The 23965-nt window shown below is 44.0% G+C and overlaps 2 protein-coding genes across 2 annotated transcripts; both read right to left on the bottom strand.

Annotated features, from left to right (window-relative positions):
- Nucleotides 1-5712: 5712 nt before the first annotated feature.
- Nucleotides 5713-9993, bottom strand: LOC122562598 (polyubiquitin-like). Its single transcript, XM_087999981.1, has 2 exons — nt 9801-9993; nt 5713-7509 (listed from the first exon to the last, which is right to left on the bottom strand). Exon 2 carries the CDS (start codon nt 7495-7497, stop codon nt 7024-7026), a length of 474 nt encoding a protein of 157 aa, XP_087856107.1. The 5' UTR covers nt 7498-7509; nt 9801-9993; the 3' UTR covers nt 5713-7023.
- An 8812-nt stretch (nt 9994-18805) lies between these two features.
- LOC148145371 (polyubiquitin-like) lies at nt 18806-21870 on the bottom strand. Its single transcript, XM_087999979.1, has 2 exons — nt 21666-21870; nt 18806-20494 (listed from the first exon to the last, which is right to left on the bottom strand). The coding sequence occupies exon 2, from the start codon at nt 20480-20482 to the stop codon at nt 20009-20011; it is 474 nt and encodes a 157-aa protein (XP_087856105.1). The 5' UTR covers nt 20483-20494; nt 21666-21870; the 3' UTR covers nt 18806-20008.
- Between the last annotated feature and the right edge of the window lie 2095 nt (nt 21871-23965).

The raw sequence follows: 23965 nt of genomic DNA, 5'->3' as shown, positions 1-23965 counted from the left end.
ACTTCAGATTTGTGAACTTCCTCCCCATTTAGTAAATAGACATGCCTCTATTCTTCCTACCAAAGTGCATGACCTCACACTTTCCCACATTGTACTCCATTTTCCACTTCTTTGCCCACTCTCCGAACCTGTCCAAATCCTTCTGCAGCCTCCCTGCCTCCTCAAAGCTACCTGTCCTTCTACCTATATTTGCATCATCTACAAACTTAGCCAGAATGCCCTCAGTTCCTTCATCTCGATTGTTAATGGAGAAAGTGAAAAGTTGTGGTCCCATTACTGAGCCTTGTGGAACACCACTTCTCACTGGCTGCTATCATGAGAAGGACTCATTTGTGCTGAAAATGTGTTGCTGGAAAAGCGCAGCAGGTCAGGCAGCATCCAAGGAGCAGGAGAATCGACGTTTCGGGCATGAGTCCTGAAGAAGGGCTCATGCCCGAAATGTCGATTCGGCTGCCTCTTGGATGCTGCCTGACCTGCTGCGCTTTTCCAGCAACACATTTTCAGCTCTGATCTCCAGCATCTGCAGTCCTCACTTTCTCCTAAGGGACTCATTTGTCCTCACTCTCTGTTTTCTGCCAGATAGCCAAGCTTTTATCCATGCTAGCACCTTCCCTCGAACACCATGGGCCCTTACTTTAATCAGCAGCCTCCTGTGCGGTCCTTTGTTAAAGGCCTTTTTGAAGTCCAGGTATCTAGAGTCATAGAGATGTACAGCATGTACAGCAAAACAGACCCTTCGGTCTAACCCATCCATGCCGACCAGATATCCTAACCCAATCCAGTCCCACCTGCCAGCACCCGGCCCATATCGCTCCAAACCCTTCCTATTCATATACACATCCAAATGCCTCTTAAATGTTGCAATTGTACCAGCCTCCACCACTTCCTCTGGCAGTTCATTCCATACAAGCACCACCCTCTGTGTGAAAGAGTTGTCCCTTAGGTCTCTTTTATATCTTTCTCCTCTTACCCTACACCTATGGCCTGAAGTTCTGGACTCCCCAAACCCAGGGAAAAGACTTTGCCTATTTACCCTATTCATGCCCCACATAATTTTGTAAACCTCTATAAGGTCACTCCTCAGCCTCTGATACTTCAGGGAAAACAGCCCCAGCCTGTGCAGCCTCTTCCTATAGCTCTAATCCTCCAACCCTGGCAACATTCTTGTAAAACCTTTCTGAACCCTTTCAAGTTTCACAACATCTTTCCTACAGGTGGGAGACCAGAATTGCACACAATATTCCAACAGTGGCCTAACCAATGTCATGTCCAGCCACAACATGACCTTCCAACTCTTGTACTCAATACTCTGACCAATAAAAGAAAGCATACCAAACACTGAGGATGTCACCTAGACAGGGGACGAAACGTCTGCAACACAAATTCCCAGCTCGGCGAACAGAACCACAACAACGAGCACCCGAGCTACAAATCTTCTCACAAACTTTGAACCTTCTTCACTATCCTATCTACCTGCAACTCCACTTTCACGGAACTATGAACCTGCACTCCAAGATCTCTTTGTTCAGCAACACTCCCTAGGACCTTACCATTAAGTGTATAAGTCCTGCTAAGATTTGCTTTCCCAAAATGCAGCACCTCGCATTTATCTGAATTAAACTCCATCTGCCACTTCTCAGCCCATTGGCCCATCTGGTCCAGATCCTGTTGTAATCTAAGGTAACCCTCTTCGCTGTCCACTACACCTCCAATTTTGGTGTCATCTGCAAACTTACTAACTGTAGCTCTTATGCTCGCATCCAAATCATTTATGTAAATGACAAAAAGTAGAGGACAGAACACTGATCCTTGTGGCACTCCACTGGTCACAGGCCTCCAGTCTGAAAAACAACCCTCAACCACCACCCTCTGTTTTCTAACTTTGAGCCAGTTCTGTGTCCAAATGGCCAGTTCTCCCTGTATTCCATGAGATCTAACCTCAGATCAGTCTCCCACGGGGAACCTTGTCGAACGCCTTACTAAAGTCCATATAGATCACATCTACCGCTCTGCCCTCATCAATTCTCTTTGTTACTTCTTCGAAAAACTCAATCAAATTTGTGAGACATGATTTCCCATGCACAAAGCCATGTTGGCTATCCCTAATCAGTCCTTGCCTTTCCAAATACATGTACATCCTGTCCCTCAGGATTCCCTCCAACAACTTGCCCACCACGGAGGTCAGGCTCACTGATCTATATTTCCCTGGCTTGTCCTTACCACCCTTCTTAAACAATGGCACCATGTTTGCCAACCTCCAGTCTTCCGGCACCTCACCTGTAACTATCGATGATACAAGAGGTCCAGCAATCACTTCCCTAGCTTCCCACAGAGTTCTCGGGTACACCTGATCAGGCCATAGTCATTGAGTCATAGAGATGTACAGCATGGAAACAGACCCTTTGGTCCAACCTGTCCATGCTGACCAGATATCCCAACCCAATCTAGTCTCACCTGCCAGCACCTGGCCCATATCCCTCCAAACCCTTCCTATTCATATACCCATCCAAATGCCTCTTAAATGTTGTAATTGTACCAGCCTCCACCACATCTACTGGTAGTTCATTCCATACACGTACTACCCTCTGTGTGAAAAAGTTGCCCCTTAGGTCTCTTTTATATCTTTCCCTTCTCACCGTAAACCTATGCCCTCTCGTTCTGGACTCCCCGACCCCAGGGAAAAGAATTTGTCTATTTATCCTAACCATGCCCCTCATAATTTTGTAAACCTCTATAAGGTCACCCCTCAGCCTCTGACGTTCCAGTGAAAACAGCCCCAGCCTGTTCAGCCTCTCCCTATAGCTCAAATCCTCCAACCCTGGTAACATCCTAGTCTGGGTCTGGGTGGGTGCGCTTTGGTGGGTCGGTGAGGACTTGTTGGGCTGAAGGGCCTGTTTCCACACAGTAAGTAATCTAATCTACACTCCAACTTCCTTTACACTCTTCTAAGGATTCACTCAATCTATCCTGTCTATACCTTACATATGCTTCCTTCTTTTTCTTAAGCAAACCCTCAATTTCTTTAGTCATCCAACATTCCCTATACCTACCAGTGTTTCCTTTCACCCTGACAGGAATATACCTTTTCTGGATTCTCGTAATCTCATTTCTGAAGGCTTCCCATTTTCCAGCCGTCCCTTTACCTGCGAACATCTGCCCCCAATCAGCTTTTGAAAGTTCTTGTCTAATACCGTCAAAGTTGGCCTTTCTCCAATTTAGAACTTCAACTTTTAGATCTGGTCTATCCTTTTCCATCACTATTTTAAATCATCCATTGGTTCTCCTTGGTCTCACCTGCTTGTTACCGCCTCAAAGAATTGCAACAGATTTGTTAGACATGACCTCCCCTCAGTGAAACCATGCTGACTTTGCCCTATTTTATCGTGCACTTACAAGTATTCAGAAATCTCATCCTTCACAATATATTCATGGATCTCACCCACAACTGAGTTTAGGCTAATTGATCTGTAATTTTCGATCTTTTGCCTTACTCCCTTTTTAAACAAGGGTGTCACATTGGCAATTTTCCAGTTCTCTGAAAGCCTTCCTGGCTCTAGTGATTCCTGAAAGATCATCACTAACGCCTCCACTATCTCTTCAGCTATCTCCCTTCAAACTCTGGGGTGTAGTCTTTCTGGTCCAGGTGATTAATCCACCTTCAGGCAATTCAGTTTTTCTAGCACCTTCTCCTTGATCATAGCCATCATACTCAGCTCTGTTTCCTCATTCTCTTGAATTTTTGGGATATTACCCGTGTCTTCCACTGTGAAGACTGAAGCCAAGTAATTATTCAGTTCCTCAGCCATTTTCTTGTTCCTCACTATGTCTCTCCAACGTCATTTTGCGGCATCGTAATGTCCACTTTTGCCTCACTTTTGCCCTTTATATCTAAAGAATCTCTTACAGTCTTCCTTGATATTACTGGCTGGGTTACTCTCATATTTAAGCTTCACCCTCCTTATTTCTTTTTTTGTTGCCCTCTGTTGGTCTTTGTAAGATTCCCAATCCTCTGGTTTCCCACTGCTCTTCACCACGTTATATGTTTTCTCATTTGATTTTATGCTATCCCTGACTTCCCTAGTCAGCCATGGTTGTCTCATCCTCCCTGTACCACGTATCTTTCTCCTCAGGATGAATCTCTGCTGTGTCTCCTGAATTACTCCCAGTTAGCCCTGCTATTGTTGTTCCACTCTCTTTCCTGCTAGGCTCTTCTCCCAGTGCCTCCCTCATGCCTCTGTAGTTGCCTTTATTCAGCTGTAATACCATTACCTCTGATTCTATCTTCTTCCTCTCAAATTGCAGAGTAAATTCACCTTAAGCCTGCTTGAAGTCTCCCTCATTCCACAACACTAAATCCAGTATGGCCTGTTCCCTCGTAGGCTCCAACACAAACTGTTCCAAAAAGCCATCTCAAAGACATTCCACAAAGTCCTTTTCTTGCATTTCACTCCCAATCTAATTTTCTCAGTCCACCTGCATATTGAAGTCCTCCATGATTATTATAACAGTGCTCTCCATACATGCCTGTTCTATCTTCTGATTTATTTTCATCCTCATGATGGATTTCTCACCATAATGTCTCAAACTCACCTCATTAACTGCCCACCCAACACAATGGTGACACTGTCCTGCTAGCTAGCTTGGTGCAACCACTTGCTGTACCTGAAAGAATTCACCACTACTGGGATATTCCAGAATAGACCATCTTGTCTGGCACCAGTGCCACCTTTAAAAGATTAATGTGTACCCATGCAAACACTGTAAGTGTGTAGCTGCCCTGTGTGGTGACTTGTGTTTTGTCCAGACATTGCAGTGAGGGGGGAATTCATACCTTGCTTTGTGCACAGGGAGCAGGAGGTCCTCACTGTTGGGCTGATGCAAAGAAGGATCATTTTCTAACCCACGCCAGGGCTGGTCATGGAGGTCATCACAGAGCCCCTGCCTCTCTTGGCTTGGTTTGCCAATCAGCTCAGTGCAGTCTCAGCCATCTGAAGGGATGCGCAGCTGTGTAGGAAGAATATCTGTGACCTTCTCTACTGATGCAGGGTTAGAGTATCATGAATCTTGTAGCTGTGGTGCAGGGGGCAAAAGTAAAAACACAAGAGGCCAGTTTGTGTAGGACTCCTATGCGCATCAAGACTCAAAGTGAGAGAGGGCTAAGAGAGAAGGCTGACATCCTGAGATTCAACCTGGTCCAGTTCGTGTGCTGGGTGCCTATCTCCAAATGCAAAGTGTCCTTGCAGTATTTCAGTGGTAGTCCAGTGCATCCCAAAATGCTGCACTGAAATCCTGCAAGGGTCAGAAAGGTGCTATGACAGTTCTGAGCAGCTGGGAGGTATTAGATGCCAGGACTGTAGATGAGGGCTGCATGTGGTTAGTCCCCTAGAGTAATTTATACATGGGGTAATATTGTAACAAGGGGTTGACTGTGAGAATTCCAGACAAGCTGCCATCCAGCTCTTTACCATTATGGACATTTCACTTGGTACAACAGCCTCAAACTGTTTCACTGCTGCAGATTCTGTTGGAAAGATGTTTTAATTGTTGTTTATCTTCATTTGGAACAAGAAAGTTAAACAACATGTTTAAAAGTGCTTTAATGTAAAATCCCAAACTGTTCCTCGTAATGATGTTATAATTCAGTTCTGGATTGTTATCATTGGAGAAGCGATTGACACACCTCATGTTAACCGACAGAATTATATTACAACATTTCATGTTGTCTAAACAAAAAGACAAATTTTATTGTCAGTGAAAGGCATAAACATTACAATCACTATTAACATACAAATTACATGAAAGTACTGTATTCAATCAGGTACAATCAGCTAGAATTTGTACATATCTGAAGAATTCTCTTTTCATACACATCAATCCTGAAAGAGGGATAACCTGGAATGCATCCTTTTACAAAGAGAACATTGCAAAAGAAAAGTCTGGAGATGCACTTTGCAGTGAGATGTATCTCATTCTGGTACCTCATGAGCTCAGTGCACATTCCTGTTGTTCATTTAAAAATACTTGGTTTGACAAATCATCTGGAAATAGTTTTGTATTTGGAGATCTGATGTACCAAATGTGGATTCCCAGATAATTCTCAGTTACAGATCATGAAGGAGCAGAAGCAATATTTAACATTTAAACTTGAATCCAAAGAAACAGCTTGATTTTCAACTCGCATCATATGCCTTGATAAAATGCACAGTCCAGGCAATACATATCCTGTTATGGAAAAGATGAGTATCCAAAAAAAGCATTTATAATACATACATGGCTTCTCAAGTAAAGTAAGATGTCAGAAAATATGTATTGAATATTTTAAATCATTCTTAACTAAAGGATACTTTGATCATCATTTCCCCCATCCATTCCATACAGTTATTACAGGTAAGTTTCTCCATTCGTATATCAACCATCCTGAGGCATAGCTCACTGGTGCTGCCAATTAGAAGCAGAAAACAATCAATTTCATGCTGCAAGAATGTATATGTTGTGAGTTACTGACCCCAGTTATTTCAACCAGGTTCCCCACAAACTGCAGACTGAGGGAAGTTGAGTTTTATCTGAATCCAGGTCCAAAGGAAAAAGGTTCAGTAGCCCTTGATAACATTTATTCAATAAAAAAAAGTCAGTTCCCATTTCACATTCTTTTTCCCCTCCCTCTCCTGACGTATCTCTTGCTGTTTGCAAGTGCTGGCTAAGGCCTGTATGTACACATCAGGAATATGGGCATGGCTAGCCCCTTCTATCTATGATACAAACTAAGAGTGATAGCCAAAGGCCATTTACTTGCCCATAGTGTTAGGTGCAACATTCAGAGAGAAATGGGTCTGGGTGGGTTACTCTTTGGAGGGTCGGTGTGGACTTGTTGGGCTGAAGGGTCTGTTTCCACACTGGAATGAATTTAATCTAATCTTAACTGTGATCCCTAACCGCATAGGAATTGTACAAGTGGGGGAATACAGCAGTAGATTTTGATAACAGTTTTGAGGAACATCTCCCACTGATTGTGTATTAGTGCTGTCACAGTGAGCCACCCCGCAAACGCAGCAAGAGGAAGATGGTGCTCTCTGGCTGAATATTGTAGTCAGCGAGTAACCGACCATCCTCCAGCTGTTTCCCATCGTACATCAGGCGCTGCTGATTGGTTGGGACACGCTCCTGTCGCTGGACTTGTGCTTTAAACTCCTCAACAGACTGAGAGGGACGAACATCGTATGTAGAAAGTTTTCCCTTGTCATTCTGCAGGAATATCTGCATGCGCTCCTCATTCTTTACGATCAGCATGACAGTGTTACTGGGAGGGACACAGTAGTCAGACAGTCTCTTGTTGTCCTTCAGCTCTTGAGTGTTCCCGTTTTGTATCACCAGACGCTGTTGGTAAACAGGTATCTTGGTCTTCTCATATATCAACGTCTTGAGAGCTGATACTTGAATGGAAGGATTGATCTCAAGTGGGACAATGTCACCGGTCATAAACTTCACCTGCAGTATCATGTTGTCAAATTGCTGTTGAGAAATGAACAGGATGTTAGTGATGAGGATGCTGTGTTTTGTGTCTCAGACCATTTTGAGCATGCAATGGCTTTTCCAGACATTGACATTGTTGAGGGAACTCATCTGTACCTACTGTACACCCAATTCAATCAAACGTCTTCTTAATGATTGATTTCCAATTGGAGAAACACTGCACACAAAAATCAGATGCTGCAGAACACATCGAACTCCAGCCAGTACCTATGAAGTGATTCTATGCTGTTTGTGGACTAGGATTTCAGCATCACTGACAAAACAGATATCCCACTCCCCCGCAAAGCCATTCCCCTCTCCACTCCCAGACTCCTCAAATCTGCACCATTTAGATTAGATTTTTTAGATTACTTACAGTGTGGAAACAGGACCTTCGGCCCAACAAGTCCATACCGACCCGCCGAAGCGTAACTCACCCAGAACCATTCTCCTACATTTAACCCTTTAGCTAACACTACGGGCAATTTAACATGGCCAATTCACCTAACCTGCACATTTTTGGATTGTGGGAGGAAACCGGAGCACCCGGAGGAAACCCACGCAGAAACGAGGAAAATGTGCAAACTCCACACAGACAGTTTCCTGAGGCGGGAATTGAACCCGGGTCTCTGGCGCTGCGAGGCCGCAGTGAATATTATATCTGTGTTCCAGTTTTGAGACAGAAGCAGAGTTAGAAATAAGTGTACAACTGATATTCTGAAAGTAATATCCGATGGGTGGATAGTAGCAATGTATGCTGTAAATGCTTCATGTTAACCTGTTCAAATGTGCGCTGACACAGCCATGAAGCTAGTGGCACTGGAACCTGATCTTTCTGACTGAGAGGAACAGACACTACCACTATATCACATCAACGCAGTGACACCAAAGGCTCATGTTTCACCAGAAACTTCAGATAAATCACGGAATTTTAGAACATGTAAAGTGAGAGGGGATGGGTTAAATAGTCCGGAAAGCTCAACGGATTGAAGAAACCAACGACAGGGGTCTCTGTAACAGGAACAATAAACAGGGTGACCCATTCGGTTTTACCTGCACATCCACTAATATCATCTATTGTATCCGTTGCTCCCGATGCGGTCTCCTCTACATTGGGGAGACTGGGCGCCTCCTAGCAGAGCGCTTTAGGGAACATCTCCGAGACACCCGCACCAATCAACCAAATCGCCCAGTGGCTCAACATTTCAACTTCCCCTCCCACTCTACCGAGGATATGGAGGTGCTGGGTCTCCTCCACCGCCGCTCCCTCACCACCAGAAGCCTGGAGGAAGAACGCCTCATCTTCCGCCTCAGAACACTTCAACTCCAGGGCATCAATGTGGACTTCAACAGTTTCCTCATTTCCCCTTCCCCCACCTCATCCTAGTTTCAAACTTGCAGCTCCGCACTGTCCCCTTGACCTGTCCGGACTTGTCCGACCTGCCCAGCTCCTTTTCCACCTATCCACTCCACCCTCTCCTCCCTGACCTATCACCTTCATCTCCTTCCCCACTGACCTACTGTACTCTATGCTACTCTCTCCCCACCCCCACCCTCCTCTAGCTTATCTCTCCACGCTTCAGGCTCTCTGCCTTTATTCCTGATGAAGGGCTTTTGCCCGAAACGTCGATTTTGCCTGTCCTCGGATGCTGCCTGAATTGCTGTGCTCTTCCAGCACCACTGATCCAGAATCTGGTTTCCAGCATCTGCAGTCATTGTTTTTACCTCGTTGATTCGGAACTCCCAGCCGAGTCTCGCTGTTCTAGTCAAACACAACCAATGGCTTTTGTCATCTTCCTTCATTCAGTATTTCAAAAAGTTCAAGGCCACATGATAACAACAAATAAGACATCGGAGTAAACATTAGGCCATTCAGCCCATCGAGTCTACTCCGCCATTCAATCCGGGCTGAAACTCGGATGACACCTAAATGCTAAATCTTGTCTCCAAACTACTCTGAGATTTTAAATGATGTTAAACATCTCTTGCAAAGATAATTGATCAAAGTAGAGCTTATTAGATTCAAAACGGCCCATTTCACACTCGAATAAAGACAAAAAGTTGCGGATGTTGGGAATCAGACTCCCAGCAAACGCTGGAGAAACGCGGCCGTTCTGGCAGGAGCATTGCTGAGGAGTCAGCCCAGACTGGGACCGTCCCCCCGGGTTCTGTGCACACACACAGACTGCCAGAGCTGCTGACTTGCTCCAGAGCTCTGTCTATGCAACCCATTTCACACACCAGAAACCGAATTCTGCAATTCCCGAAACAAAAAGACGAAATGAACTCACAATCCTCGCTGGAGGCTCCGCTCCAGGAAAGTTAAACAGCAGACTCGTTTCCGAGGCTCCTTTCCCAGCAGTTTGTCTTCCCTGGTTTGTTCACGCTGGTGTCCGATCTGGATGGAAGACGTGAACAGAACTCCCTCTCTCTGTGTCCACTGTAAGTGCCCGGTTCCCGGCTGCGCCCCCTCTGGGTCTCTCTCTCTCTCAGAGTCTGTGTTGCAGGTGCCCTCCTGTTTATTCTCAGAGCCGGTTTCTGAACGTCACATCTCTGCTCGCCTCTGATTGCCTGCTCACTCACTGAGGTAAATAAAAATACGGTCCGGCCTGAAGTTTCGTTTCCTCAAAGATTCCCTCGGTATTTGAGAAATGAACTGATCTCCAGCAGCAAACAGAGCTCAGTTCGGTTTCACTTTCCATTTCCTTTCGCCACTCTGTCCAGTACCTTCACTGAGCAGTGACTCAGGGTGATTTGATGCTGGGGTTACTGTACATACTCAATTTGAACAATGTTTGCTGCTAATTATTTCATCTCGACCCCAGATTTCCTCTCTAAAACAATCTTCATTTTCACAGGAACAGAACTAGATGGAATTGCACTACCTTTAGATATCTAATGAAGCCTTTGGAATTGCATTCATTTAAACATGGTGCCACATACCTTGTGAATATTAAACTGTTTGAGATGGAAGTTAGCAAACATTTTCTGTGAACTTTTCTCGGGTCATTCAGCTGTTCTGAGTCAGACCCTGTGTGGAAAAGCACTTTCTCTATTTCATCTTTCCTATGGTAACCCAACGATAAATAAACAAGGAAGAGGTGACAGTCCAGAGGCTGGTGCTACAACAGCATCTCCATATTGCGGCTGGGACCTTTGTTTCCACTTCTTTTGTCAAGAGGGAGGAGAGGCCTTTAAGATTTGATTTGGCTACATATTGCCTTGTGTCCTGAGGAATATAAACTCCCCTGAGTGTAAATCTTCAGGTTGAGTGTCAGGAGTTGGTTTCTTTGGGATACAGAGAGTGTAGGAAGGTGGCATTGAGCTGGACCATCAGCCATGGACGTAGTGAACTGTGAAGTGACTTCAAGGAGTGAAATGACCTGCTGCTTCATAGATTTTTAGTTGATGTGACAGTTTCCCGATATCATTACAAGCAGCTTCTATTCTGAAGTGTTAGTGAGGTGGTTACAAAGCTGAATTACAAACCTGGGCCTCACTGAAAAGGGCAGGAGAATCAGGCTCTCGTTTTAAAAGTTAAGATGGACTCTTTGGCTGAGATGTACCTCATTGACTGATCTGCCTGAATTAGAGAGACATTCCATTATAACTGTGCTACTGAAAGCGTTTGGTAATTTTCAGCAGAGATTCTGGGAAATTCTTGAAGACTCAACCAGTGCACCCACTATCCCTGTAGCCTCCAATTCCAAAACTTTAGGATTTAGGCCTGGGGTGCAGTGAATCTCTTGCCATTTAATACCACAAACGCTGAATAGGTGCCTGGAACACACTTTTTTTCCTTCTAAGGAGTACACCTGCCTTTCAGAAACATTTAAGGACTATTTCCAAGTTCTCAAATTCTCTTTATTGGTCTTCCCTGTTATTAGCACAGCATCTAAATAAATGATGACCTGGGGTAGACCTTGTAAAATGTACTTCATCATCCACGGAAAAGTGGCACAGGTTGATGAAACCCCAAATGGCAATCTTGAATATTGGTACAAACTCTTACGTGTATTAATTGGAGCATACTTCTGGGACTCCTCATCTAATTGCAATTGCAAGTACGCATGGCCATATCCAGCTTCATCAAAGACAGCCCCTCCTACCTCCCCCCACTTTCCAACTTCCAGCTTTGCAGAGAGGTCCTCTATGTATGGGATTGGGTAATTCATTCAGTTGTCAGAAACAGATGTCAGTTTGTTTAAATTCCCCACAGAAGGGAAGTGGCCTGTTAAGCTTTATTATCAGTATGTTCTGTGCTTCCCATTCTGGAAATTACTGGTTTGATGATTCCATCACTTCCTAGTCACTTCATTGCTGCCTCTAATTTTGCATGTAAGGCAAATGGTACCGGGAGGGCCCTGCAGAATCGTGGACTTGCTTCCTGGTCAACATGCAAGGTGGCATTGGCTCCTTTAATAGTTCCGCAAACTTCCTGAAAAACCCCAGGTATTTAGTTGGAATTTCACTCAGGCAGCCATTTTCTAATCTAAAACTTGTTGAGCCAATCTAGGTAAATCTTTCTCAACCAATTTCGTCCCATTCAGCTTGAGCTTGAATCTTTTCCACAATCAGTGGCAACTGGACCAGCTGCTTCTCATGTGAGACCAGACTAAAGTTGTCCCCTTAATCTGTAGAGATTCCTCGATATGGGTTATCATAGTTTTAAGTCTTACACAAACTTAAGGTTTGGAATCCAGATATGCAGGTTAAGTGAATTGACCATGCTAAATTGCCCATAGTTTTCATGGACGTGTAGGTTAGGTATGTTAGTCATGGGAAATGTAGAGTAATATGGTAAGCGAATTGATCTAAGTGGGATACTCTTCAGACGGTCAGTGTGGACTTGTTGGGCCTAATGGCCTGTTTCCACACTGTCGTGATTCTATGAGCAGAAATTAGGCTATTCAGCCCATCGAATCTGCTCAACCATTCAATCAATGCTGATAAATTTCTCAACCCTCAACTCTCCATATCCCTTGATCCCCTTGATACTCAAGAACCTATCTATCTCCTTCTTAAATATATTCAAAGACCTGACTTCCACAGCCTTCTGTGGCAATGAATTCCATAGATTCACCACTCTCTGGCTGAAGAAGCCCCTCCTTATCTTCATTTTAAAAGGTCTTCCCTTTACTCTAAGGCTATGCACTCGGGTCGCAGTCTCTCCTACCAATGGAAACATCTTCCCAATATCTACTCTTCCCAGACCATTCAGTATTACGTATGTTTCAATTGGATCCCCTCTTATATTTCTAAACTGCACTGAGTAAAGACCCTGAGTCCTCAAATGTTCCTCATATGTAAAAGCTTTTCATTCCTGGGATCATTTACATGAACTTCCTGCGAACACGCACCATGACCAGTAAACCCTTCCTGAGATATGGGGCCCAAAGCTGAGCACAATACTCCAAGTATGGTCTGACCAGAGAGTTATAGAGCCTCAGAAATACACCCCTGCTTTTATATTCAATTCCTCTCAAAATAAATGTCATCACTGCATTTGCCTTCCTAACTGTTGGCTCAACCTGCAAGTTTAACTTGAGAGAATCCTGGAGTAGAACTCTCAAGGCTCTTTATACTTCAGACTTGTGAACTTCCTCCCCATTTAGAAAATAGACATGCCTCTATTCTTCCTACCAAAGTGCATGACCTCACACTTTCCCACATTGTACTCCATTTGCCACTTTTTTGCCCACTCTCCAAACCTGTCCAAATCCTTCTGCAGCCTCCCTGCCTCCTCAAAGCTACCTGTCCTTCTACCTATATTTGCATCATCTGTAAACCTAGCCAGAATGCCCTCAGTTCCTTCATCTCGATTGTTAATGTATAAAGTGAAAAGTTGTGGTCCCATTACTGAGCCTTGTGGAACACCACTTCTCACTGGCTGCTATCATGAGAAGGACTCATTTGTGCTGAAAATGTGTTGCTGGAAAAGCGCAGCAGGTCAGGCAGCATCCAAGGAGCAGGAGAATCGACGTTTCGGGCATGAGTCCTGAAGAAGGGCTCATGCCCGAAATGTCGATTCGGCTGCCTCTTGGATGCTGCCTGACCTGCTGCGCTTTTCCAGCAACACATTTTCAGCTCTGATCTCCAGCATCTGCAGTCCTCACTTTCTCCTAAGGGACTCATTTGTCCTCACTCTCTGTTTTCTGCCAGATAGCCAAGCTTTTATCCATGCTAGCACCTTCCCTCGAACACCATGGGCCCTTACTTTACTCAGCAGCCTCCTGTGCGGTCCTTTGTTAAAGGCCTTTTTGAAGTCCAGGTATCTAGAGTCATAGAGATGTACAGCATGTACAGCAAAACAGACCCTTCGGTCTAACCCATCCATGCCGACCAGATATCCTAACCCAATCCAGTCCCACCTGCCAGCACCCGGCCCATATCGCTCCAAACCCTTCCTATTCATATACACATCCAAATGCCTCTTAAATGTTGCAATTGTACCAGCCTCCACTACTTCCTCTGGCAGTTCATTCCATACAAGCACCACCCTCTGTGTGAAAGAGTTGTCCCTTAGGTCTCTTTTATATCTTTCTCCTCTTACCCTACACCTATGGCCTGAAGTTCTGGACTCCCCAAACCCAGGGAAAAGACTTTGCCTATTTACCCTATTCATGCCCCACATAATTTTGTAAACCTCTATAAGGTCACTCCTCAGCCTCTGATACTTCAGGGAAAACAGCCCCAGCCTGTGCAGCCTCTTCCTATAGCTCTAATCCTCCAACCCTGGCAACATTCTTGTAAAACCTTTCTGAACCCTTTCAAGTTTCACAACATCTTTCCTACAGGTGGGAGACCAGAATTGCACACAATATTCCAACAGTGGCCTAACCAATGTCATGTCCAGCCACAACATGACCTTCCAACTCTTGTACTCAATACTCTGACCAATAAAAGAAAGCATACCAAACACTGAGGATGTCACCTAGACAGGGGACGAAACGTCTGCAACACAAATTCCCAGCTCGGCGAACAGAACCACAACAACGAGCACCCGAGCTACAAATCTTCTCACAAACTTTGAACCTTCTTCACTATCCTATCTACCTGCAACTCCACTTTCACGGAACTATGAACCTGCACTCCAAGATCTCTTTGTTCAGCAACACTCCCTAGGACCTTACCATTAAGTGTATAAGTCCTGCTAAGATTTGCTTTCCCAAAATGCAGCACCTCGCATTTATCTGAATAAAACTCCATCTGCCACTTCTCAGCCCATTGGCCCATCTGGTCCAGATCTGTTGTAATCTAAGGTAACCCTCTTCGCTGTCCACTACACCTCCAATTTTGGTGTCATCTGCAAACTTACTAACTGTAGCTCTTATGCTCGCATCCAAATCATTTATGTAAATGACAAAAAGTAGAGGACAGAACACTGATCCTTGTGGCACTCCACTGGTCACAGGCCTCCAGTCTGAAAAACAACCCTCAACCACCACCCTCTGTTTTCTAACTTTGAGCCAGTTCTGTGTCCAAATGGCCAGTTCTCCCTGTATTCCATGAGATCTAACCTCAGATCAGTCTCCCACGGGGAACCTTGTCGAACGCCTTACTAAAGTCCATATAGATCACATCTATCGCTCTGCCCTCATCAATTCTCTTTGTTACTTCTTCTAAAAACTCAATCAAATTTGTGAGACATGATTTCCCATGCACAAAGCCATGTTGGCTATCCCTAATCAGTCCTTGCCTTTCCAAATACATGTACATCCTGTCCCTCAGGATTCCCTCCAACAACTTGCCCACCACGGAGGTCAGGCTCACTGATCTATATTTCCCTGGCTTGTCCTTACCACCCTTCTTAAACAATGGCACCATGTTTGCCAACCTCCAGTCTTCCGGCACCTCACCTGTAACTATCGATGATACAAGAGGTCCAGCAATCACTTCCCTAGCTTCCCACAGAGTTCTCGGGTACACCTGATCAGGCCATAGTCATTGAGTCATAGAGATGTACAGCATGGAAACAGACCCTTTGGTCCAACCTGTCCATGCTGACCAGATATCCCAACCCAATCTAGTCTCACCTGCCAGCACCTGGCCCATATCCCTCCAAACCCTTCCTATTCATATACCCATCCAAATGCCTCTTAAATGTTGCAATTGTACCAGCCTCCACCACATCTACTGGTAGTTCATTCCATACACGTACTACCCTCTGTGTGAAGAAGTTGCCCCTTAGGTCTCTTTTATATCTTTCCCTTCTCACCGTAAACCTATGCCCTCTCGTTCTGGACTCCCCGACCCCAGGGAAAAGAATTTGTCTATTTATCCTAACCATGCCCCTCATAATTTTGTAAACCTCTATAAGGTCACCCCTCAGCCTCTGACGTTCCAGTGAAAACAGCCCCAGCCTGTTCAGCCTCTCCCTATAGCTCAAATCCTCCAACCCTGGTAACATCCTAGTCTGGGTCTGGGTGGGTGCGCTTTGGTGGGTCGGTGAGGACTTGTTGGGCTGAAGGGCCTGTTTCCACACAGTAAGTAATCTAATCTACACTCCAACTTCCTTTACACTCTTCTAAGGATTCACTCAATCTATCCTGTCTATACCTTACATATGCTTCCTTCTTTTTCTTAAGCAAACCCTCAATTTCTTTAGTCATCCAACATTCCCTATACCTACCAGTGTTTCCTTTCACCCTGACAGGAATATACCTTTTCTGGATTCTCGTAATCTCATTTCTGAAGGCTTCCCATTTTCCAGCCGTCCCTTTACCTGCGAACATCTGCCCCCAATCAGCTTTTGAAAGTTCTTGTCTAATACCGTCAAAGTTGGCCTTTCTCCAATTTAGAATTTCAACTTTTAGATCTGGTCTATCCTTTTCCATCACTATTTTAAATCATCCATTGGTTCTCCTTGGTCTCACCTGCTTGTTACCGCCTCAAAGAATTGCAACAGATTTGTTAGACATGACCTCCCCTCAGTGAAACCATGCTGACTTTGCCCTATTTTATCGTGCACTTACAAGTATTCAGAAATCTCATCCTTCACAATATATTCATGGATCTCACCCACAACTGAGTTTAGGCTAATTGATCTGTAATTTTCGATCTTTTGCCTTACTCCCTTTTTAAACAAGGGTGTCACATTGGCAATTTTCCAGTTCTCTGAGAGCCTTCCTGGCTCTAGTGATTCCTGAAAGATCATCACTAACGCCTCCACTATCTCTTCAGCTATCTCCCTTCAAACTCTGGGGTGTAGTCTTTCTGGTCCAGGTGATTAATCCACCTTCAGGCAATTCAGTTTTTCTAGCACCTTCTCCTTGATCATAGCCATCATACTCAGCTCTGTTTCCTCATTCTCTTGAATTTTTGGGATATTACCCGTGTCTTCCACTGTGAAGACTGAAGCCAAGTAATTATTCAGTTCCTCAGCCATTTTCTTGTTCCTCACTATGTCTCTCCAACGTCATTTTGCGGCATCGTAATGTCCACTTTTGCCTCACTTTTGCCCTTTATATCTAAAGAATCTCTTACAGTCTTCCTTGATATTACTGGCTGGGTTACTCTCATATTTAAGCTTCACCCTCCTTATTTCTTTTTTTGTTGCCCTCTGTTGGTCTTTGTAAGATTCCCAATCCTCTGGTTTCCCACTGCTCTTCACCACGTTATATGTTTTCTCATTTGATTTTATGCTATCCCTGACTTCCCTAGTCAGCCATGGTTGTCTCATCCTCCCTGTACCACGTATCTTTCTCCTCAGGATGAATCTCTGCTGTGTCTCCTGAATTACTCCCAGTTAGCCCTGCTATTGTTGTTCCACTCTCTTTCCTGCTAGGCTCTTCTCCCAGTGCCTCCCTCATGCCTCTGTAGTTGCCTTTATTCAGCTGTAATACCATTACCTCTGATTCTATCTTCTTCCTCTCAAATTGCAGAGTAAATTCACCTTAAGCCTGCTTGAAGTCTCCCTCATTCCACAACACTAAATCCAGTATGGCCTGTTCCCTCGTAGGCTCCAACACAAACTGTTCCAAAAAGCCATCTCAAAGACATTCCACAAAGTCCTTTTCTTGCATTTCACTCCCAATCTAATTTTCTCAGTCCACCTGCATATTGAAGTCCTCCATGATTATTATAACAGTGCTCTCCATACATGCCTGTTCTATCTTCTGATTTATTTTCATCCTCATGATGGATTTCTCACCATAATGTCTCAAACTCACCTCATTAACTGCCCACCCAACACAATGGTGACACTGTCCTGCTAGCTAGCTTGGTGCAACCACTTGCTGTACCTGAAAGAATTCACCACTACTGGGATATTCCAGAATAGACCATCTTGTCTGGCACCAGTGCCACCTTTAAAAGATTAATGTGTACCCATGCAAACACTGTAAGTGTGTAGCTGCCCTGTGTGGTGACTTGTGTTTTGTCCAGACATTGCAGTGAGGGGGAAATTCATACCTTGCTTTGTGCACAGGGAGCAGGAGGTCCTCACTGTTGGGCTGATGCAAAGAAGGATCATTTTCTAACCCACGCCAGGGCTGGTCATGGAGGTCATCACAGAGCCCCTGCCTCTCTTGGCTTGGTTTGCCAATCAGCTCAGTGCAGTCTCAGCCATCTGAAGGGATGCGCAGCTGTGTAGGAAGAATATCTGTGACCTTCTCTACTGATGCAGGGTTAGAGTATCATGAATCTTGTGGCGGTGATGCAAGGGGCAAAAGTAAAAACACAAGCGGCCAGTCTGTGTGGGACACCTTTGAGCATCATGGTAGGCTCAAAGTGAGAGAGGACTAAGAGAGAAGGCTGACATCCTGAGATTCAACCTGGTCCAGTTCGTGTGCTGGGTGCCTATCTCCAAATGCAAAGTGTCCTTGCAGTATTTCAGTGGTAGTCCTGTGCATCCCAAAATGCTGCACTGAAATCCTGCAAGGGTCAGAAAGGTGCTATGACAGTTCTGAGCAGCTGGGAGGTATTAGATGCCAGGACTGTAGATGAGGGCTGCATGTGGTTAGTCCCCTAGAGTAATTTATACATGGGGTAATATTGTAACAAGGGGTTGACTGTGAGAATTCCAGACAAGCTGCCATCCAGCTCTTTACCATTATGGTCATTTCACTTGGTACAACAGCCTCAAACTGTTTCACTGCTGCAGATTCTGTTGGAAAGATGTTTTAATTGTTGTTTACCTTCATTTGCAACAAGAAAGTTAAGCAACAAGTTTAAAAGTGCTTTAATGTAAAATCCCAAACTGTTTTCGTAATGATGTTATAATTCAGTTCTGGATTGTATCATTGGAGAAGCGATTGACACACCTCATGTTAACCGACAGAATTATATTACAACATTTCATGTTGTCTAAACAAAAAGACAAATTTTATTGTCAGTGAAAGGTATAAACATTACAATCACTATTAACATACAAATTACATGAAAGTACGGTATTCAATCAGGTACAATCAGATAGAATTCATACATCTCTGAAGAATTCTCTTTTCATACACATCAATCCTGAAAGAGGGATAACCTGGAATGCATCCTTTTACAAACAGAACATTGCAAAAGAAAAGTCTGGAGATGCACTTTGCAGTGAGATGTATCTCATTCTGGTACCTCATGAGCTCAGTGCACATTCCTGTTGTTCATTTAAAAATACTTGGTTTGACAAATCATCTGGAAATAGTTTTATATTTGCAGACCTGATGTACCAAATGTGGATTCCCAGATAATTCTCACTTACAGATCATGAAGGAGCAGAAGCAATATTTAACATTTAAACTTGAATCCAAAGAAACAGCTTGATTTTCAACTCACATCATATGCCTTGATAAAATGCACAGTCCAGGCAATAAATATACTGTTATGGAAAAGATGAGTCTTCCAAAAAAAGCATTTATAATACATACATGGCTTCTCAAGTAAAGTAAGATGTCAGAAAATATGTATTGAATATTTTAAATCCTCATTAACTAAAGAAAACTTTGATCATCATTTCCCTCATCCATTCTGTACAGTTATTACAGGTAAGTTTCCGTGCATAACAAAAATTCCTCATTCATATATCCACCATCCTGAGGCACAGCTCACTGGTGCTGCCAATTAGAAGCAGAAAATCATTTTCATGCTGCAAGAATGCATATGTTGGGAGATACTGACCCCAGTTATTTCAGCCAGGTTCCCCACAAACTGCAGACTGAGGGAAGTTGGGCCTAATCTGAATCCAAGTCCAAAGGAAAAAAGGTTCAGTTGCCATTGATAACATTTATTCAATAAATAAAATTGTCAGTTCCCATTTCACATTCTTATTTCTCTCCCTCTCCCGACTTATCTCTTGCTGTTTGCAAGTGTTGGCCTGTATGTACACATCAGGAATGTGGGCATGGCTAGTCCCCATCTATGTATGGTACAAACTAAGAGTGACAGCCAAAAGGCCATTTACTTACTAACTGTGATCCCTAACCGCATAGGAATTGTATAACTGGGGGAATAAAGCAGTAGATTTTGATAACAGTTTTGAGGAACATCTCCCACTGATTGTGTATTAGTGCTGTCACAGTGAGCCACCCCGCAAACGCAGCAAGAGGAAGATGGTGCTCTCTGGCTGAATATTGTAGTCAGCGAGTAACCGACCATCCTCCAGCTGTTTCCCATCGTACATCAGGCGCTGCTGATTGGTTGGGACACGCTCCTGTCGCTGGACTTGTGCTTTAAACTCCTCAACAGACTGAGAGGGACGAACATCGTATGTAGAAAGTTTTCCCTTGTCATTCTGCAGGAATATCTGCATGCGCTCCTCATTCTTGACGATCAGCATGACAGTGTTACTGGGAGGGACACAGTAGTCAGACAGTCTCTTGTTGTCCTTCAGTTCTTGAGTGTTCCCGTTTTGTATCACCAGACGCTGTTGGTAAACAGGTATCTTGGTCTTCTCATATATCAACGTCTTGAGAGCTGATACTTGAATGGAAGGATTGATCTCAAGTGGGACAATGTCACCGGTCATAAACTTCACCTGCAGTATCATGTTGTCAAATTACTGTTGAGAAATGAACAGGATGTTAGTGATGGGGATGCTGTGTTTTGGTTCTCAGACCATTTTGAGCATGCAATGGCTTTTCCAGACATTGACAGAATTGAGGGAACTAATCTGTACCTACTGTACACCCAATTCAATCAAACGTCTTCTTAATGATTGATTTCCAATTGGAGAAATACTGCACACAAAAATCAAATACTGCAGAACACCGAACTCCAGCCAGTACCTATGGAGTGATTCTATCTGTTTGTGGACTAGGATTTCAGCATCACTGACAAAACAGATATCCCACTCCCCCGCAAAGCCATTCCCCTCTCCATTCCCAGACTCCTCAAATCTGCACTATTTACATATTATATCTGTGTTCCAGTTTTGAGACAGAAGCAGAGTTAGAAATAAGTGTACAACTGATATTCTGAAAGTAATATCCGATGGGTGGATAGTAGCAATGTATGCTGTAAATGCTTCATGTTAACCTGTTCAAATGTGCGCTGACACAGCCATGAAGCTAGTGGCACTGGAACCTGATCTTTCTGACTGAGAGGAACAGACACTACCACTATATCACATCAACGCAGTGACACCAAAGGCTCATGTTTCACCAGAAACTTCAGATAAATCACGGAATTTTAGAACATGTAAATAGAGAGGGGATGGGTTAAATAGTCTGGAGAGCTCAACAGATTGAAGAAACCAACAGTAGCAGGAACAATAAACACCGTTTTCTTCAGGGGATGGAGTTGGTCCAGAAGAACTGCACTTTGTTTGAGATACTGCACTCAGCCTGAAATTGGATTTGTAAGACTGCCCAAAACCGAGATGCAGAAATCATTCATCACACATCTCCCTGACAATGCATTCGTTGTTTAAACTTGCCCTTCTGCTCTGTTCATCGTCACCGCTTCGAAATGATATTCCTTTCCGTGAAATTGTCAGGGTGAAGTTTCAGTATGACCCATTCAGAACTCCCAGCCGAGTCTCGCTGTTCTAGTTAAACACAACCAATGGCTTTTAATATCTTCCTTCGTTCATTATTTCAGACAGGTCAAAGGCACATAACACAGACTGCCAGAGCTGCTGACTTGCTCCAGAGCTCTGTCTATGCAACCCATTTCACACACCAGAAACCGAATTCTGCAATTCCCGAAACAAAAAGACGAAATGAACTCACAATCCTCGCTGGAGGCTCCGCTCCAGGAAAGTTAAACAGCAGACTCGTTTCCGAGGCTCCTTTCCCAGCAGTTTGTCTTCCCTGGTTTGTTCACGCCGGTGTCCGATCTGGATGGAAGACGTGAACAGAACTCCCTCTCTCTGTGTCCACTGTAAGTGCCCGGTTCCCGGCTGCGCCCCCTCTGGGTCTCTCTCTCTCTCAGAGTCTGTGTTGCAGGTGCCCTCCTGTTTATTCTCAGAGCCGGTTTCTGAACGTCACATCTCTGCTCGCCTCTGATTGCCTGCTCACTCACTGAGGTAAATAAAAATACGGTCCGGCCTGAAGTTTCGTTTCCTCAAAGATTCCCTCGGTATTTGAGAAATGAACTGATCTCCAGCAGCAAACAGAGCTCAGTTCGGTTTCGCTTTCCATTTCCTTTCGCCACTCTGTCCAGTACCTCCACTGAGCAGTGACTCAGGGTGATTTGATGCTGGGGTTACTGTACATACTCAATTTGAACAATGTTTGCTGCTAATTATTTCATCTCGACCCCAGATTTCCTCTCTAAAACAATCTTCATTTTCACAGGAACAGAACTAGATGGAATTGCACTACCTTTAGATATCTAATGAAGCCTTTGGAATTGCATTCATTTAAACATGGTGCCACATACCTTGTGAATATTAAACTGTTTGAGATGGAAGTTAGCAAACATTTTCTGTGAACTTTTCTCGGGTCACTCAGCTGTTCTGAGTCAGACCCTGTGTGGAAAAGCACTTTCTTTATTTCATCTTTCCTATGGTAACCCAACGATAAATAAACAAGGAAGAGGTGACAGTACAGAGGCTGGTGCTACAACAGCATCTCCACATTGCAACTTGGACCTTTGTTATACACTTTTGTCAAGAGAGAGGAGAGGGTTTCAAAATTTGATTTGGCCACACAATGGCTTGTATCCTGAGGAATATAAACTTCCCTGAGTGTAAGTCTTCGGGTTGAATGTCAGGAGTTGGTTTCTTTGGGATACAGAGAGTTTAGGAAGGTGGCATTGAGCTGGACCATCAGCCATGGACGTAGTGAACTGTGGAGTGACTTCAAGGAGTGAAATGACCTGCTGCTTCATAGATTTTTAGTTGATGTGACAGTTTCCCGATATCATTACAAGCAGCTTCTATTCTGAAGTGTTAGTGAGGTGGTTACAAAGCTGAATTACAAACCTGGGCCTCACTGTAAAGGGCAGGAGAATCAGGCTCTCGTTTTAAAAGTTAAGATGGACTCTTTGGCTGAGACGTACGTCATTGACTGATCTGCCTGAATTAGAGCCATTATAACTGTGACATAAAAGGTGCTGCTCTATTTCCGTCTTGGTGACATTCTGCAATTAAGCAAGAGAGCTGGCACAATCTCTTCCCTGTTTTTCCACATAGTTACTGGTCCTGAAAATCAGTGGCACTTTAGCGATAGCATTGCTAAAGCTGAATGGACCATGAGAAGACAAAGAAGAGAAACATGTTGGAGAACAATCTGCTGAACAGGATGATCATTCTCAGAAAACGGCAGGTTACAGACACTTCCTGGCCACCAAGCTCTCATGCATACGACACTGTGCTAGGTACATCCAGCCAATCACAAACTTACCCATTTGTTCCTGTTGCCCTGTATTAACCACAAAACAATTGTCATTCAATCCTAATATATTACTCTCAAAACCGTGCAGCCTCACTTTGTGTTTTTGTGGCACCTTATTGATTTGTTTTGAAAAATCCAGTTACACTTAATCCACTAGTTCCTCCTATCCACCCTGTTAGAGCCTCAGAAAACTTATACAGATTTAGCGAACACAATTTGCCTTCCATATTACCCATGTAAGTTCATAAAATGTAGGAGCAGAATCAGGCTATTTGGCCCATCAAATCTGTTCCACCAATCAATCTTGGCTGATATACTCATCACCCCCATTTTCCTGCCTTCTCTCCATATACCAATTAGAAATCACCAATTAGAAATCTGTCCAACTCCTCCTTAAATTTACTCACTGTCCCAGCATCCACTGCACTTTGGAGTAGCAAATTCCATGGATTTACAACCCTTTGGGAGGACTGATTTGTCTCAACTCCATTTTAAATTTGCTTTCCTTTATCCTAAACTATGACCTCTTGTCCTAGAATGCCTCACAAGAGGAAGCATCTGCTCCACATCTATTTTAACCACACACTTATCATCATGAATAGCTCAATTTGATCTCCCCTCATTCTTCAAAATTCCAGAGAGACTAAGTTCAATCCCTCTTCACATGACGAACTCTTCATCTCTGGGATTAA

The sequence above is a fragment of the Chiloscyllium plagiosum genome, unplaced genomic scaffold (assembly GCF_037043375.1).
Source record: "Chiloscyllium plagiosum isolate Xiang-an unplaced genomic scaffold, Cpla_swu_hap1 HiC_scaffold_24, whole genome shotgun sequence".
NCBI classification, from domain to species: Eukaryota; Metazoa; Chordata; class Chondrichthyes; order Orectolobiformes; family Hemiscylliidae; genus Chiloscyllium; species Chiloscyllium plagiosum.
The sequence above is the reverse complement of the archived record's forward strand: the minus strand, read 5'-3'. Positions and strand labels throughout refer to the sequence as shown.